This window comes from Lepidochelys kempii, chromosome 11, assembly GCF_965140265.1.
Source record: "Lepidochelys kempii isolate rLepKem1 chromosome 11, rLepKem1.hap2, whole genome shotgun sequence".
Lineage (NCBI taxonomy): Eukaryota > Metazoa > Chordata > Testudines > Cheloniidae > Lepidochelys > Lepidochelys kempii.
In genome coordinates, this window is record NC_133266.1 from 21,567,783 (window position 1) to 21,584,640 (window position 16,858).

The window sequence follows — 16,858 nt, forward strand, 5'->3', positions numbered from 1 at the left end:
GGCAGAGGCCCTGGGGGTTTTTCGCCTTCCCCTGCAGCATGAGGCACGGGTCATTGCTGGAGGATTCTCTGCACCTTGAAGTCCTGGCAGACATAGCCCAGCTTTGGATCTGGGCCCCCATGATGCCCCTAGAACTGCAACTCTCATGAGCCACCTCCATCACTCAGGAAAATGCAGAGAGATTCATGTTGACCTGAAATAAAATGTTCCATTTTAGGTATTTAGGGTCATAACTATAGAAATGTATGGCTGGAAGGGACCTCAAAACGTCACCTAGCTCATCCCTTTGTGCTGAGCCAGGACCAAAGTATACCTAGACCATCCCTGACAGATGTTTGTGCAACCTGTTGTTAAAAACTTCCAATTACAGGGCTTCCACAATCTTCCTTTGTAACCTATTCCAGCACTTAACTATTCTTATAGTTAGAAAAGTTTTTTCCTAATATCCAAACTAAATGTCCCTTGCTGCAAAACAAGGAGAACAATCACCATCTTTCCCTTTGTAACCGCCCTTACCATATTTGATGACTGTTATCAGGTACCCACATGAGTCTCCTTTTCTCAAAAATAATCATGTCTGTTTTTTTTAAATCTTTGCTCACATGTCACATTTTCTAAACCTTTTATCATTTTTGATACTCTCTTCTGGACTTTCTCCAATTTACCCACATATTTCCTGAAGTGTGGCACCCAAAATTGAACACAATACTCTAGCTGAGGTGGAACTGGAGCTGAGTAGAGCATAACAATTATCTCCTGTGCCTTACATATGACACTCCTTTTAATACATCTCTGAATGATATTAGCCTTTTTCACAACTGCATCACATTTTTGGCTCATGCTCAATTCGTGATCCACTATAACCCCAAATGCTTTTCAGCAGTGTTACTGCGTAGCTCATTATTCTGCATTTTGTATTTGTGCATTTAATTTTTCCTTCTTAAGTGAAATACTTTGCACTTGTCTTTATAGAATTTCATCTTGCTTTCAGGTCATTTGGAATTCTAATCTTGTCCTCCAAAGTTCTTGCAGTCCTTCCCTGCTTGGTGTCATTTGCAAATTTTATAAGCATACGGCTCCAAAATTGTTTCAGTTAGTTTCTCAAGTGCTCTAGGGTGAATTTAATCAGGAATACACCTTGAATACATATAACTTATCTAAATATTCTTTAACCAGTTCTTTCCCTATTTTGGCTTGTGTTCCTTCCTCCTTGTTGTCAATATTAATTGCATTAAGCAGCTGGTCACCATTAACATTTTTAGTGACGACTGAAGTAAAATAGACATTGAACATTTCAGCCTTCTCGGTGTCATTTATTAGCTCTCCTTCCCCACTAAGTATTGGGCCTACACTTTCCTTTTGTCTTTCTCTTACACCTAATGTATTTATAAAACCTCTTCTTATTGCCTTTTATATCTCTTGTAGTCATCATTAACAATCTGTCCATGTTTCTACTTTCTGTACGCTTCCTTTTAGATTTTCACCTCATTAAAAACCTGGTACAGCCATACTGGTTTCTTGTTATTCTTCCTACCTTTCTTTCACATTAGAATAGTGTGTTGTTATGCCTTTAATACTCTTTTTGAGGGACATCCACCTCTTCAGATCTCCTTTTTCCCTTATATTTTTTCTTCCCAAGGGACTTTACCTCCCAGTTACTTGAGTTTGTTAAAGACAGCTTTTTTGAAGTCCATCATTCTTCATCTGTGGCTCTTACTCCTTCCTTGGTTTAGAATCATGAAATCTATCATTTCATGATCACTTCAACCCAAGTTGCCTTCTATCTTCAGATTTGAAATCAGTTCCTACCTATTAATCCAAATCAAATTTAAAATGTCACTCTCCCCTACTTCCAGTTACTTCCTCCAACTTCTGAAACAAGAAGTTGTCACCAACACATTCTAAGAATGTACTGGAGATTGTGTTTTGTATATTACTTTTCCAACAGATATCCAGGAAATTAAAGTCTCCCATTATTACCTGGTCTTGTGTTTTGGGTATTTCTGTTATTTCTTCTAGAAATGCCTCATCCACCTGCTCCTCTGATTTGATGATCTATAGTAGATCACTGCCATGCCATTCTCCCTATTCCCCCCCCCCTTATCTTCATCCAGTGACTTTCAAGTGCTCTGCTACTCACTTCCTTCTGAACCTCAAAACAACTGAATACATTCTTGATGTACAATGCAACAAACTCCTCCTTTTACCTTCTGAACAGGCTATACTCCTGTATATCAGTATTCCAGTTATGAGATTTATCCCACCAAATCTCTGTAATGCCAAATATGTCAAAAATGTGCTTGCATACAAAGACGTCTAGTTCTTTTTGTTTATTCCCTATACTCCTTGCATTTTTGTATAGAAATGTAAGCTGTTGAGCAGATTCCCCAACTGTATTCCCCCCCTTTCTTTCTCCTATGACTCTATTGTACTGTTTCACTCTCCTCCCCCAACTTCCAGCCCTCTGTCAAGGGCACCTTTTAATGCTTACATAAAAACATAAGCATGGCCATACTGGGTCAGACCAATGGTTCATCTAGCCCAGTATCCTGTCTTCTGACAGTAGCCCATGCCAGTTGCTTCAGAGGGAATGAACAGAACAGGTAATCATCAAGTGGCAAAGAGAGGCTAGGGTCACTTCAGAACATGGTTTTGCATCCCTGCCTATCCTGGCAAAAAGCCATCGATGGAGCTATTCTTCATGAATTTACCTAGTTTTTTTTTTTTAACTCTGTTATAGTCTTGGCCTCCACAACATCCTCTGAAAGAGTTCCACAGATTGAATTGTATAGAGTGAAGAAATATTGCCTTTTATTTTAAACCTGCTGCCTATTAATTTCATTTGGTGACCCCTATTTCCTGTGCTAGGAGAAGGAGTAAATGTGGGCTTTTATCACCTGCCCCCTTTGAACCTAGTTTAAAGCCTCTCTTACAAGTCGGTGTCCAAAGATGCTGTTCCCCTTCTTCATCAGGTGGGCTCCATCTCTTCCCAGTATTCCTCCTTCAAGGAATAGCATTCCATTGTTGAGAAAACCAAATCCTTCTTTTTAATCCATATGTATGTATGTATTTATGTATGTATGTATGTAATATAATCAACTTTATATTATATAAAATTATATATGTATACACACACACACACACACACACTCGCAATGAAAGCTGAGAAACTGATGGCATCATATTACTCCAACATGATGCGACTTCAAACTACCACATTTTGCATTGTTAACTGAAATGTGTTGTTCTGGGTTGGCTTAACACTGCTCTGTACTTCCCCTGGGAAACCGGAAAACTGGGGCCAACATGCTCATCATATTACTATTATGGTGGACCAAGCTACGTGTCAGCAGAATCTAAGGAGGCCTGGGATGAGTTTCTTGCCAAAAGCAGAAACTGCTTTTGGTTATGATGACTTTAAATTGCTTGCAATATTCCTTTGGTAAATGTTCAATAAAACTACTACATTTACTATATTAGTGTGGTCATATTTGACATGAAAGCTTGGTGATCTGCGATGCTGAATTGTAAGATGGCTGAGGAGCAACTCTTGTGACAGAAGAGACTGAGCTGCTTTTGGTCCTCACTATAAGTAGTGAATTTCGCATGGTTGTCTACTATGCTCATTAACTTTCTCTACAATCAAAGAATTCAGTGCAGGGTATGAAAATAACAAGACCAAGTTTTTGGTTAAACAGAACTTTTTTTTCAGCATTACAAGTAGGAGTCTCACAGATGGTCTTAGCAGTTCTAATAGAGCCTCATTCACAGGAAGAGCCACACATGCAGAAGCTGTTGTGTGTAGAATGTCCAGAAGTTTATGATGAGATTCCTAGTCCTCCTCTAACAAAATCTGAAGCATGTCTGCAATACATTTCATTAGATCCTAAAACTGCTTGAAATCTTCACTTATAGAGGCTGGTAGAGGCATTACAGCCTCATCTGGTGACAATGATGAAATATTACCAGTTCTTGCCTCTTGCTCCTCAGAAATCTCCTCTAGTGAGTTAGGTTAATTTCTCTCTGTATGCTCTCTATGAGAGAAACTCAGAGTCCTCAAGAACTCTTGGTGATAGAGAGCCCAGATATCTCAATAAAGCCATTAAAGGGGCCCATAAGGTAGGGGGCATCCATTGTTGTTCAGACTAATGACATTATGCTCAAGATTTTTTTTTTCAAAGTTTTTCTCTCAGTGTAGCTGCCAGGTGAATAGTCTCTGGTACAATTGACAGGGGATTCCTGGACAGAAATCTGAGAACCAGTGTAATCATCCTCAATATAGTCCAGAGAAGATCTACATAATGAAGATGGAGATAAATGTTCTTCCTGAATAGTAGGTGTTTGAGAGGTAAGAGGCCTCTGTGAGAGATGTGGCCTCAGTGACGCAGACAATCTTGGAGCGGGCAAGTGTGCAGTATTAGCAAGTAGTGGAGACTCCGGCTCCTCTGAAACAAAAAGATCTCTGGAATATCTAATTGCCTGTAGTACCGGTGATACATGAGGTGAAGTTGGACGGGACACTGTGCAGCGCCCTCCATCATCTCAGTTCCTTCCACTGCCAAACCAGAGATACAGAACAAAAAGATTCTGAAAAAAAAGGGGAAGGAGGACAGGAAATGTGAATATGCAGACCCATCTCGAAGAACTCTGGTTACAAGTAAGTAACATTCATTTCTTTGAGTGGCTTTATATATTCACACTTGTTGGTAGTGTGATAAACAGGATTGGAAATAAGCTGGAGCAGGGAATAGAGTCCTAATTAAAGAGAAAGCAATGCACTACTCCACCAAATCTACCATCAGCCCTTGAAGCCAAATCAAGAGAATAATGTTCAGTAAAAGTATGCACAGAACTCTAAGTTAAAGCCCTGAAAATTTCAGTAACTGTGATTTGCTTAAGGCAAGCAAAAGATGCTGCCACAGCTCTGGTGTAATGAGATCGTACTGTTGTAGGTACAAGAACTTCTGCTAACATGTAACATTACTAATACATTGTTTTAATCCATCTAGAAATAGTCTGGAAGTACACAATATAACCCATGTGATTCTTAGCATAAAACACAAATAATTTAGATTATTTTCAAAAACTTTTAGTTCTATGCAAATAATACGCAAGAGCTCTTCTTGAATCCAAAGTATGTAAAACAGATCCCGCCTTATTAGTATGTGGATTTGGGAAAAAAATACTGGCTGAATAATTGTCTGATTGATGTGAAATTCAGAAACCACTTTTGGCAAAAACGTGGGATCAGGTCTAAGATCCACCTTATCTTTATGAAAAGATGTAAATGGCAGGTCAGACATCAAGGCATTTAATTCATTCATCTTTCTGGCTGATATTATGGCACTAATGAATGCTGTCTTGAAAGATAAATAATAAAAAGAAAATTTAGCCAATGATTCTAAAGGTGGTTTCATGAGTGTAGATAGGATCAAATTAAGATCCCAAGGAGGGACAGGATTTCTCAAAGGTGATACATATTTGATAACCCCTTCATAAACTTCTTAACCATATCATGGGTGAATAGTGATCTACTATGAATGAAAGTATGCTAAGATTAGATATCTGCCAAATGAACTTTCAAAGATGATTTAGATCAGAGGTTCTCAATCTTTCCAGACTATTGTACCCCTTTCAGAACTCTGATTTTTCTTATGTACCCCAAGTTTCACCTCATTTAAAAGCTACTGCTTATAAAATCAGACATAAAAATACAAAAGTATCACAGCACACTATTACTGAAAATTGCTTACTTTCTCATTTTGTCTGTGTGAAATTTTAGTTTGTACTGACTTTGCTCGTGCTTTTTATATAGCCTGTTGTAAAGCTAAGCAAATATCTAGATGAGTTGATGTACCCTTTTGAAGACCTTTGTGTACCCCGGGTTGAGAACCATTGATTTAGATAACCACTCAATTTTTAAATGCATTACATATTACAAACCAGAAACTATGGAAGCTTATAGAAGAGAATCATTTTTTCCTGCATCCAACCCATGAATTTGCACCATTTCAAACACCACTTTCTGGAATTGTCCCCGCTAAGATTATCTGCAATCATATTGTTCTCTTCTACTTAGTGGAGAGCCATTGTATAAATGCTGTGGAGAATGCAACAGTCCTATAGTCTGATTGCCTCTGTGAATAGCAGAGCAGTGAGCAGCCACATTGATTGATATAATACATAATGAATGTATTGGCCATTGCACAATCCTCCCATGCAAGTGAGTGGGGAATAATCTGAGGGACAGACAAATAGCTCTTAACTCCAACATGCTGAAGTTCAAACATTGCTCTTGAGAAGCTCAGTAAACTTGAACTGTTAGATGACTCAGATGCACCCTCCAACCATTGCTTGATTCATCTGAAGTTATCCTTACCTATAATGAAGGGGAGTTGAACTGGACACCTGTGAGAACACTATCTCTGACTGACCACCATGTCAATGAGTTCAGAATGTTTCAAAGCATGTTGACTAATATTTGAAGATTGTCCAGATCTGGTCTGTAGACCTGAGACATCCAATGCTGCACTGACCTCATTCTGAGATGTACAAATGAGACCCATGAGACTGAGAAAAAAAATTACCTTCTGAATTTGACATATTTGAAAATTTAAAACATACTGCACTATTTTTTGAAAGAAATCTATCCTCTGGTACAAAGGCTTTCCCTGCTACTGAGTCCAATATGGAGCCTATGAATAAAATTATCTGAGTTGTATGGAGATTCAACTGTATGACATTCAGAAGTAGTCATAGGTCTGAAAAAAAGGGTGAATGTAAAATCAATATGGCTTAATAGATTCCTTGTAGCATTCAACAGCCAATCGTCTAAATATATAAACAAAAATACCCTGCTTTCTCAAATGAATCACTACTACAGAGAGGTGGTAAGACATATAGAAAGACAGCCTGCTGCCGCTGTTGTTGACATTTTTCATTTGACAAGAAATAATCCAAGGAAGATTACTACCATGATAGAAGAGAATACTACCAAGAGAATACTACCATGATAACAGAAAGAAGGATTAGAAAAAGTCTCCTGCTGAAAGAAATCAAATCCAAAGAGTGGGCCATCAATCTTGTCTCCAGCTTTTCTAGCAACTCATCTTTCTTGTCAGTGAAAACACTATCTCCTTTGATGGGGAGAACTTCCACTTTGATTCTAGTATTCAATGCCAGAGGAGAGGAGCGAGGCCAAGCATGTCTCCTCACAGAAACTACAGAAAGCTTTAGAAGAAGAGTCCAAGGCATCAAACAAAGCCCTGATAAAGTGCCATATTTTGATCCTCTATTAGGATCTCATTTGACAATCTTCTTTTGTCATCCATCAAATCCTGCACAAACAGTGCCATCTTTTGCCACAGGTGGAATTGATGGTGGGCTATAACAGCTTTATAATTTGCCATGCTTATACCAAGAAAGGAGGTGGGAGGAATGCTTTAACGGACACTCTTTGGAGACCATTCTGCCATTAGGCACCACTACGCAGCACAAAACCCAAAGTATGAATATGAATAGCTACTCAAAGAAGGTTGATTACTTTTAGTCTTTCTTTTATGTCATGATAACGGTTATAATTTTACACTCTAATGTCAAGAGATATTGTTCTGAAATCTGTCTGATAAAAACCTAAATTTCCAAAATTAAATTAGGTTTGTCCAGATTTATGTACTCAAATTAGGGAATATCTTTCTGCTCTGACTGATTATGACAATCAAGGATTGTCTTAGTGTTACACTGGGAAATAAAATAATTAGAAAATTGGATTATAAATAATAAATCAATCATGAGAAAAAAGAGCAGGTAAAATAAGCTAGTTCATTGACAATAAAAACTATCCCTGAACCAACAGATTTGCTTGTATTATAATTATTAAAGGATATCTGCCTTATTTAGTTCGTATGGAAATCTTTTATCACACCTACAATATTAAAGGCATCCAGATGGCTGACAACATAGGAAAAAGAAAAAAAGCTTCCAAATTCAGATTAGTGTTACAGTAAGATTTTGGGCATTGTAGTTAATGAGAAGTGGATATAATAGAAGCTGACAAAAATCTTGGCACTGATTTAACCTTTATCTACCTTTCGACAAATGGCATTCCCTGGCAGATGAACCAAAGTATCTACAGTCATTTTTTTCGTAGTTCGATAGTTATATATGACAAACAGAAACTAAGGTGGAAAGGCAGTTCTTTTGTATCATTAGTTCTCCTTGAGAAGCTCAAAGGTGAACCAGAAAAACTGCCAATTACATTGGTCGCTGTGACGATTAAATCCTGATATGACAGTTGCTCAATAAGATGTATCATTCCTGTGGAAGGATTAGAAAGATGTAAATGCCAAGCGTTTTATACCTAATGATATTTTTCCCTCCATTCTTCTTTCTTCTTACACCAGCAATAATGTTTTCACTTGTGTGTTTAATAGAAAATGCTAAATAAACAATTGCAAAAGTCCTCAGAAATTATCAGAACTGTCACTCAACAGCAAAATGAACCAAACTAGTTTTGAGGATTGAAAAATGTTTGGTTAATGTAAAAAAAAAAAAGAATAATGTACACTTAAACCTTCTGGGCCTCATCCACCCTGTTCTCTCCATTTGATAGTCTCTCCAATTTCAAAACAAGTTCTTCACTCAGAAAGCTTAAGGTCTAAACCTCCTAGCTTTATTTGGGACTCAAAGACAAATATCCAAATACTGCGTGAAAGACTATTCCATTTTTACAGCTACACCAGCCAAAATCAAAAGTACTGAAAAGTGCTGAATACAACCTAATCTCATAATATTTCCAGCTAAAAGAAGAACAGAACACATTTTGGATAAGCATCTGAACCTCAGGAATGTTAACTCAATAGACTTTCAAAATCTTTACAGGGTCACTCATTGTTCAAACCAATGAACCCAACTAACACAGAGATCAAAGAGAATATCAAAAGTCATGAAAACAAATACAAACTGTAATAAAACAGCCATTTTAAGGCTTATAAAAATGCAAGAGAAACAATACATGAAAATTTTTGATATGAGAGTGAGTTTCTCAGATAATCACTTGAACGAGAAGGGTGATCAGCCCAAAGGGTAGTCACAAAACAGTGGGGAAAGGCAAAAGACACAGTCTGGCTCTGAAGTACTTCAGCCTGCAACCCTGCTCTTTTTATTCCAGTGGGGTGTCCTAAAGCAGACATCCAAATTAAAGTAAATGGCTAGATTCGGATTCAAGTTAAAGGTTTCAAGGTTAATGCATATAGAGGATTAAATATAGGGGATTAAATCAGTGGTAGCCTAAATGACAAGACATATCAAATAATTCTAAGCAAGTATTCAAAGAAAGGATGACAATGGAATTGCTGAAGAGACTCCTGGGCTGGCAATCTCTCATGAAACAGTAATACAATGCAGAAATTGGTCTGTTCTGTGGCATCAGCTGTGAACTGTTTCCAAGACCCTTATTGTTCAGCTACCAGGCATTTCAAGAATCAGACTTTTTCAAGATAGCTTTTATTTTCTGACGTTGCCTCCCCATTTACTGCTTTTAAAATGATTATCCTGTTTCTAACATTTGCATTAGTTTTTAACTGCTGCGCTGAAATTTTGCATAAGATCCAAAGTAGGGCAGGATTCCATTTTAATTCAGTAAAAATGGGGCTATGTTCTAAAGTCATAATGACACAGTTACCTTGCATCCAATTTGTAGTACACATATAAAAATGTTTTATTATGTAATATGTATTGGGTTAATCCTCTTATTCAAATGGTACACTGAAGTATTTACAACTAGTGAGCAATTCCTTCAGCTCTATATTTGCATGATTATGTTAGCCTGTGCCTTACCACAAGCCTAATGGTGTCAAATATAGTCAAAGATGTGTAAGCTAAACAGCAGATAGCATCTATATGGTAGATATAGATAAGTGGATAGATAGAAATAAATTCATCAAATATCCAATTGTATTTTTATCTTGATAATAACCTAATGTAATTATTTGCTTAAATTATTGATATTATTACATACATGCAACATATATGTACCATGAACTATGCAACAATTATGAGCCACATTTTCAAAAGGGCTCAGCAAACAATAGCTCCTATATTGGCATTGCTTTCAGTGTAAGTAGTTGGGCGCTAAATTCTTTTGAAACCCTGTTTCCAACTGTGAGCATTGAGCTCTTTTGAAATTCTGACTCAAAATCTACTCCATCCATATTTTAGGTAACTGTGTTCAATTTTATAGTCTACATTACTAGAAAAAGCCTTGAACCATCTTGGTCCATGACTTTGGAAGTACTTGAAAAAGTGCCTGGACTAAGGGATGGACAGTTACTCAAAAGCTGATAGTCTTGAACACTGTGTGACAAATGTGATGGCACTTGGTAGTAAATGTATCCCAAAATATGGTCTATGGATTGAATTTCTGAATTGGTGTGGTGGAATGTCTCAGAGGGGAAAAGACAACTTAAGCGCACACACACAGACACACACACACACGACTAGTGATTGAAAACCATTAAGGCTGAATGGGTCTAAATGCCAAACAATGGAGCTGTTGTCACATAGGACCTCTTCTAGATAGCCTCACCAGCAGAGTGGGAAACACTAGTCTAAGACATAAAGACGACTTCATACTTTGGTGTCCTGTCACAAAAATAATTCATCAATACAGTAATTGGGCCCTGGCATACACAAGGACAGTGGGGCTTTGAGAAAATGCGGGATCAGAATAGAAGAGATATTTTCTGGAAGACAAAATAGGATCAGGAAGGGTCCTGAGAGCACCCTGACTTCCTAAAAGAATGTAAATTCAGTCTGTTCTTTTCCTGTAACTCAAGAGAAAAGCCCATCTAACTTAGCTTGTAGTGAAGTGTAAGATCAGATGAGACTATAAATGTTCTGGTAGGCTGTTTGTTGTTTCTAAATCATTTTCTCTAACACTTTGTTCCATTTTCTAATACACATACTAACTTTAAGAAGGCTGTTGGTCACTATATCACTGGTCAGAAACCCCCAAAGGAAGAAATGCAGGTGTCCAGCCAGATCTGCATGATAAGAAGCAACTGAGTTTGATGGGGCATTATATCGAGATTAAGAAATTCCACTGCAAGACAGGTAAAGGCATGAGGCTTAACATCTGAGGGGGGTATACTCAGAGAGACCAGTAAAGGGACAGAGGTACAATCAGCCTGTAACTGGTTTCAGTAACTGTAACAGTCACTAACTTAATATGTTATCTGCGGCTGAACAAGACTTATTTTAGAGCCATAGTATAATAATCAATAGGCATAATATACAGACATTTAACACATAGATGAATGTTACAGCATTTCATTTCATTTTAGGTTCAGTTATGCTTGAAAATTATATTGAATGCCTCATAGAAAAGATTAAATAGATGAGCCGCCATGTGGGAGACTTTGATCTTCTATGGAAACTGGAAGCATTATTCTACTTTTATTCCAGACAAAGAATGATAGCCCTGTCTGATTCTGTTCTTTTGAAGATCATTACACACATTCCCAATGTATTGATCAAACAGTTCCACAAGTTCATATTTGTATCTAAAACTATACCAGATACTGTTATTTTGTTATACTGTAACTATCCTTTGGAGGGGTTCTCAGTTCTGAGTTTCTGCTATTTAAGCTCCAACTAAATCTATGTCTGGGTTGGTATTTCATATTTTGCTCTATTTTGCTCTTACAATAATCCCTGCTTTGTCTTGTAGACAAGTAATGAGAACCCAAGTCATTTCTTCACTGAACATAATTATAAACTAAACTGTGAGCTAGGAATCACATTATCTGAACCATATCCATGTTCTTTCTCTATGACCTTTTATTTCAGGAGGAAAACTTCTCCTCTGGTTTAAATTGTGCTGTATGCCTCCCCCTACTGGTCAATCAATACAGCACAGCAAAGCATAATTGCAGTCTTCAGCTGACTGAGCCACTGAATTGTGCTGTGGTGGAGCCGATAAAGATCAAGGAGAAGGAGAAGAAAATTACAAAAGAAAAAAAGACAGAAAATGTTTCCGGTCTTGCCAGCCATTGAGAAAAGGTAGCTACAACAATATCTTCACTATGGATTGAACAAAAAATATGTATTATGTATTGTATTTCAAGATTCCTTTCTCATGTATGGAAAAACTGGCAATCCACAAAGACTGTGCAAACACACATCCAATAACTGCAGTTAGGTATAATATTGTGAGTCAATGTAGTTGGCAGGTAGGAGCAAGGAGATGATCAATTTTAAGATCCTATAAGGGGCTGAAACCTCATGAAATATCTTTAGATATTTATGAGTATTTTCATTGGTTTTGAACCCAGCTATTTTCCTCCAAACATTGAGGAAGCGTGAAAAAAATATTCAGTATACATAACTATTGTGAAATATTGTTTAGTGGGAAACCTTGTAAAGAAGTTACATATTGTCAATACCTTGCTGTTTGTAGCGATCATAGATCTGAAGCCCAAAGAGAGGTGGTCTCTCACTTCTTAGTAGTGTCACATTCCTCATCATCAGATCCAACTGAAAAATAGAGCCATTCATATAATCTGTCCAGAAAATATAATTTCCATGATGTGATAGCCCAAAAGGATGATTCAGCTCCTTCCCATTGTAGACTACCTGCAATTAAATAATGTGAACTGAATATTGGTCAGAATTGAAATGTTTTAGTATATATGTCAGAGTTGGGAAGAGAAGACAGAAAGCTCAGAAATGAGCAACTCTGTCCATACACATAGAGATTTTATTCATAACATACAGTACAATCAAAGTTTGATTCTAATTGACTTGATATTCCAATATCCCAAATGTTTTTCAGACATTTAAATACACTCTAAATCAGAGGCCCTACTCTGATAATGCACATATATCCTTTTTTTGTTTTGAGGTTCTACCATGTGGCTTTATGGGTGCCATTGGTATATCACTCAGTTATTTATCTTCTTCCAGTGACCCACAGTCATGACTCTCACTATTGTTAAATGGAACTGAGTTATTGAAGTTGGAGGAGAATACACATCATGGTCCCTGAAATAAGGCAACCATTCAAATTAAATGCATCTTCCATGATTACCTAGTCACTGGAAATATGTGTAAAATCTTATCTCCAGTACAGAGGCTGCAGAGTTGCTGTAAAATTCACTTCACAGCCACTACTCCAGTCTCAGATCTGCCTTGGTGATAAATGCAGCTCCTCACATAAAAGGGACTGCCCCATATAGAGGCAGTTAAAAAACTTGGGTTTTCTTCCTCTGTAAAGTTTTGATGAAAATGAAAAAAAAATCTAAACTTCCAACACTAAATTTTGACTTTTGGCAGAAATTCAAATACCAAAATTTATGGCCAAACCCCCAAATATTTCCTTTTGTTAATGCCTCTACAGTGCCTCATGAGAATTGTAGTTTGGGTTCCTCAAGCTCTCATTTTCCTCTATCGGCTGAATGCTCTTGTCAGGCAACATTTTCCATGATGCACCACTGTCTCCCTTCTTGGAGAAGGAAAGCAGTGCATCATGGAAGTCCCTGGCCATCCAGCTTCATAGAAAACGTAGTTCATCGGATAGCCTGACCAATAGAGAAGAATGGGAAGATAAGGCATTATCAAAGGGCAATTCTCATGTGCAGCATTTCCAAATCAAAATATTTGGATTTTCAAGCATTCATTTTCACAACTACAAAAGCTAAATTTTCCTCAAAAACACAGTTTCAACACATAATTTTAAACCATCCCTACTGGTGGATCTGTGTAGTCTTCTTTACCCGCTCTAATTCCCCACTGTACTGGCACACAAGGAAAATGTGTAAGTCTGCTGAATATGCACTTACTTACTCCAATTCTGAATTTGGTCCATAATCTGCCATATTTAATGTTAAAATACTTACTACCAAACACAAAAGGTAAGTGTACCTGGTAATTACCAAATGACAATTTAAGAACCAAACATTTCATCCAAATCTTAATTGTATCAACAACACTTTTAAAAAGAATGAGAGAGATCTTTGAGTGCAGCCAAGCTATATTCAGAACAAGGCCTGCAGAGGGAGATGCTCCATTGCAGACTCCCAAACTAGGTGGTGGGCAGAGGCCAATTCAGCCCTCAGTAAAAGTTAGAACAACCAAGTCCAATCTTTACCAGCTGCAATGACTTCCTAGGAGCTTTTCTGTTAACCCAGGATTGGTAGGATGCAAGGCTCTATGACCATGCTTTCCCTACCCCCAACACGTCCTTTGTGATGGGGCAGGCGGTGGAGTTGGGGGAGGGAGAAAAAGCATAAAAGAGCTTCCCTAGCTATACTGTTGGAGCAAGTCACCAACCCCTTGACACTGCTGGAGTGGCACAAAGAAGACAGAACTGAAGCAAATGCATATGCACGAATGTTTTGGCATCACATAAGCAACACAATGAGGTTATGCAGGAGGAAGCACCAATGGAGCAACCATGTACACAAGGGTAGTTCCCACAACTCCTCCGTGCTATGTAGGAGTCTGCATACTGGTCCCAAGTAGGCTAGCACATAAGGTTGAATCAGCAAGGGTCAGACCAGAGATCACAGGATTTGTGATTGTGTAGATCCTGTGGCCCTCACACTCTGCTCAAGGGTGCAGACAGTCTGTGTGTGTTATTCCATCCCATAATCTGAAGCAGTGGCTATTGAGGGGAATGCCCTGCTCCCAGTTTTATGTGTTGAATTTCACTTTTCCATCCTTAGATAGATAAGGTGAATTTCACCACAAACTATTAGGCTTTGGAACAGGTTTCCACAAGTGGGTGTTGTGCCCTTGACCACTGAGTCACTGCCACTTCCTCCAGCAACTTCTAAAATAACAAAGTATTTATTGTGTCTGACAACTTCCAAGTAAATGGAAATGGTAGAATTAACAATAATAATTTAGAAAAGGCAGAAGAGTTCAATATATATTCCTGTTCTGCATTTGGGGAAAACGCAGATGACGGAGTCTCATCAGATGGTGATGATAACACTCTTACCATTCCATTAGTATCTCTTGAGGAAGTTAAAGAAAAGCTACTAAAGTTAGACATTTTTAAGTCAGCAGGTCCAGATGACTTGCAACACTTGTTTAAGGAGCTCGCTGGACCATTACTGTTGATTTTAAATAAGTCTTGAAGAACTGGGGAAGTATCAGAAGACTGGAAGAAAGCTAATGTTCTGCCAGTTTTTAAAAACAGGATGACACAGGTAATCACAGGCCTGTCTGCCTGATATTGAGCCTTGAAAGATAATGGGACTCAATTAATAAATAACTAAAGGAGGGTAATGTAATTAATGTAAATCAACATTGATTTATAGAAAAGAGATTCTATCACACTAACTTGATATCTTTCTTTTTTATGCGATTACAAGTTTGGTTGACAAAGATAATAATGCCAACATAATACTTAGAAATCTGTAAGGCATTGGATTTGGTACCACACACAACATTTTGATTAAAAACCTAGAATGGTATAAAATGAACATGGCACACATTAAATAGATTAAAAACTGGCTAACTGATAGGTCTCAGAAACTGTAAATAGGGACTCATCATCGTGGAGGTCTGAACATTGAAGCTAGAGAAATTCAGATAGGAAATAAGGTGTACATTTTTAATGGTGAGAGTAATTAACCACTGGAACAATTTACCAAGGGTCATAGCGGATTCTTAATCACTGACTATTTTTAAATCAAGACTGGATTATTTTTTTTTAAAGATATGCTCAAGGAAGTATTTTGGGGAAGTTCTATGGCCTGTGCTACACAGGAGATCAGACTAGATGATCATAATGGTTCTTTCAGGCCACAGAATCTATGTGTCTAGCTGGTGAAGCTGGCTAAATCAATAAGCAAGCTCCATAATCCAGTGGCTGGACTTCGTTAGTGTGTGTCCCCTGCACATTGAACAGCGTCTCAAGCACTGACCTACGCAGTCCATGAAAAAATGTTTTATCAGGTGAGCCCAATAGAAGGCTCCCGCTGGCAGAGCCAGAAGGAGCTGTGTTAAATTTGTCTCTACTGGAAGTCTCTGTAGCCTGGTGGCACAATCACACCACAGTTCACAGCTACATGGGAAAACTGGATTGAAAAAACACACCTTTGTATCACTGCTTCTAAAGCTAAGAAAAATACGTCAGGCCATGCCATGTTCTCCTACAATAGAGTGCCAACTGCACTGTTTTCAATGGAGCTTATGCCAGGCACCCCACAGGGTCTACTTACAGCAGCCCTGTAGGAGCGGAGGGGGAAAAAACATTGAAAAATATTTTTAACACAACACAGTATGATTCAGTGAAAGCGGAAGCCTGTGGACAAAACAGCAGCATTTTTCTTTTACCTTTCTGTCAGTTCCATTCAAAAATATTCTTTCAATGTGATCATAATAGGCATCACACCAGTACAATACATTTGTATGATAGTCCAGAGTTAAACCATTTGGCCACAGCATCTTTGATGTCACAAAAATCTGCCGGCTGTAGCCATCCATCCATGCCTTCTCGATTCTTCCCACACTGTCATCTATTTCATCTTCCTCCCAGTCCGTCCAATACATCCAGCTATGAAATTATAAATAAAAGCATTCAGATATTATTTGAACTATCTGATTTATATTTTAGAAGGCCTTCAACAAAAGGTTTGTAACTTCATATGATTGCAGTTTGCTTTAGGCTTTTGCATGAATGTATAGCAGCATTTACAGCAAAGAAAAAAAATCCCTCTGGTTCAGTGTCATTAAACTACTATTCTATATACAGAGAATATAATCAATTATGTGATTAAAAAGTGAGATGACTGATATGAGAAGTCAGAGTACCGTTAATGAGCTGCTAGAGACTTTATTTAATCTCAGC

At 37.8% G+C, this 16,858-nt stretch overlaps 1 protein-coding gene across 12 annotated transcripts in view; it reads right to left on the reverse strand.

Moving 5' to 3' along the window:
- The window catches only part of LRP1B (LDL receptor related protein 1B), a 1,327,274-nt gene that overhangs the window by 580,112 nt on the left and 730,304 nt on the right, over positions 1 to 16,858 (reverse strand). For all 12 annotated transcript variants that reach the window (XM_073305381.1, XM_073305383.1, XM_073305382.1 and 9 more), the window contains 2 exons: positions 16,345 to 16,564; positions 12,444 to 12,633 (listed from right to left, as the gene is read on the reverse strand). In XM_073305381.1, the coding sequence (XP_073161482.1) occupies positions 12,444 to 12,633; positions 16,345 to 16,564 (410 nt within the window). The remainder of the gene's footprint in view (positions 1 to 12,443; positions 12,634 to 16,344; positions 16,565 to 16,858) is intronic.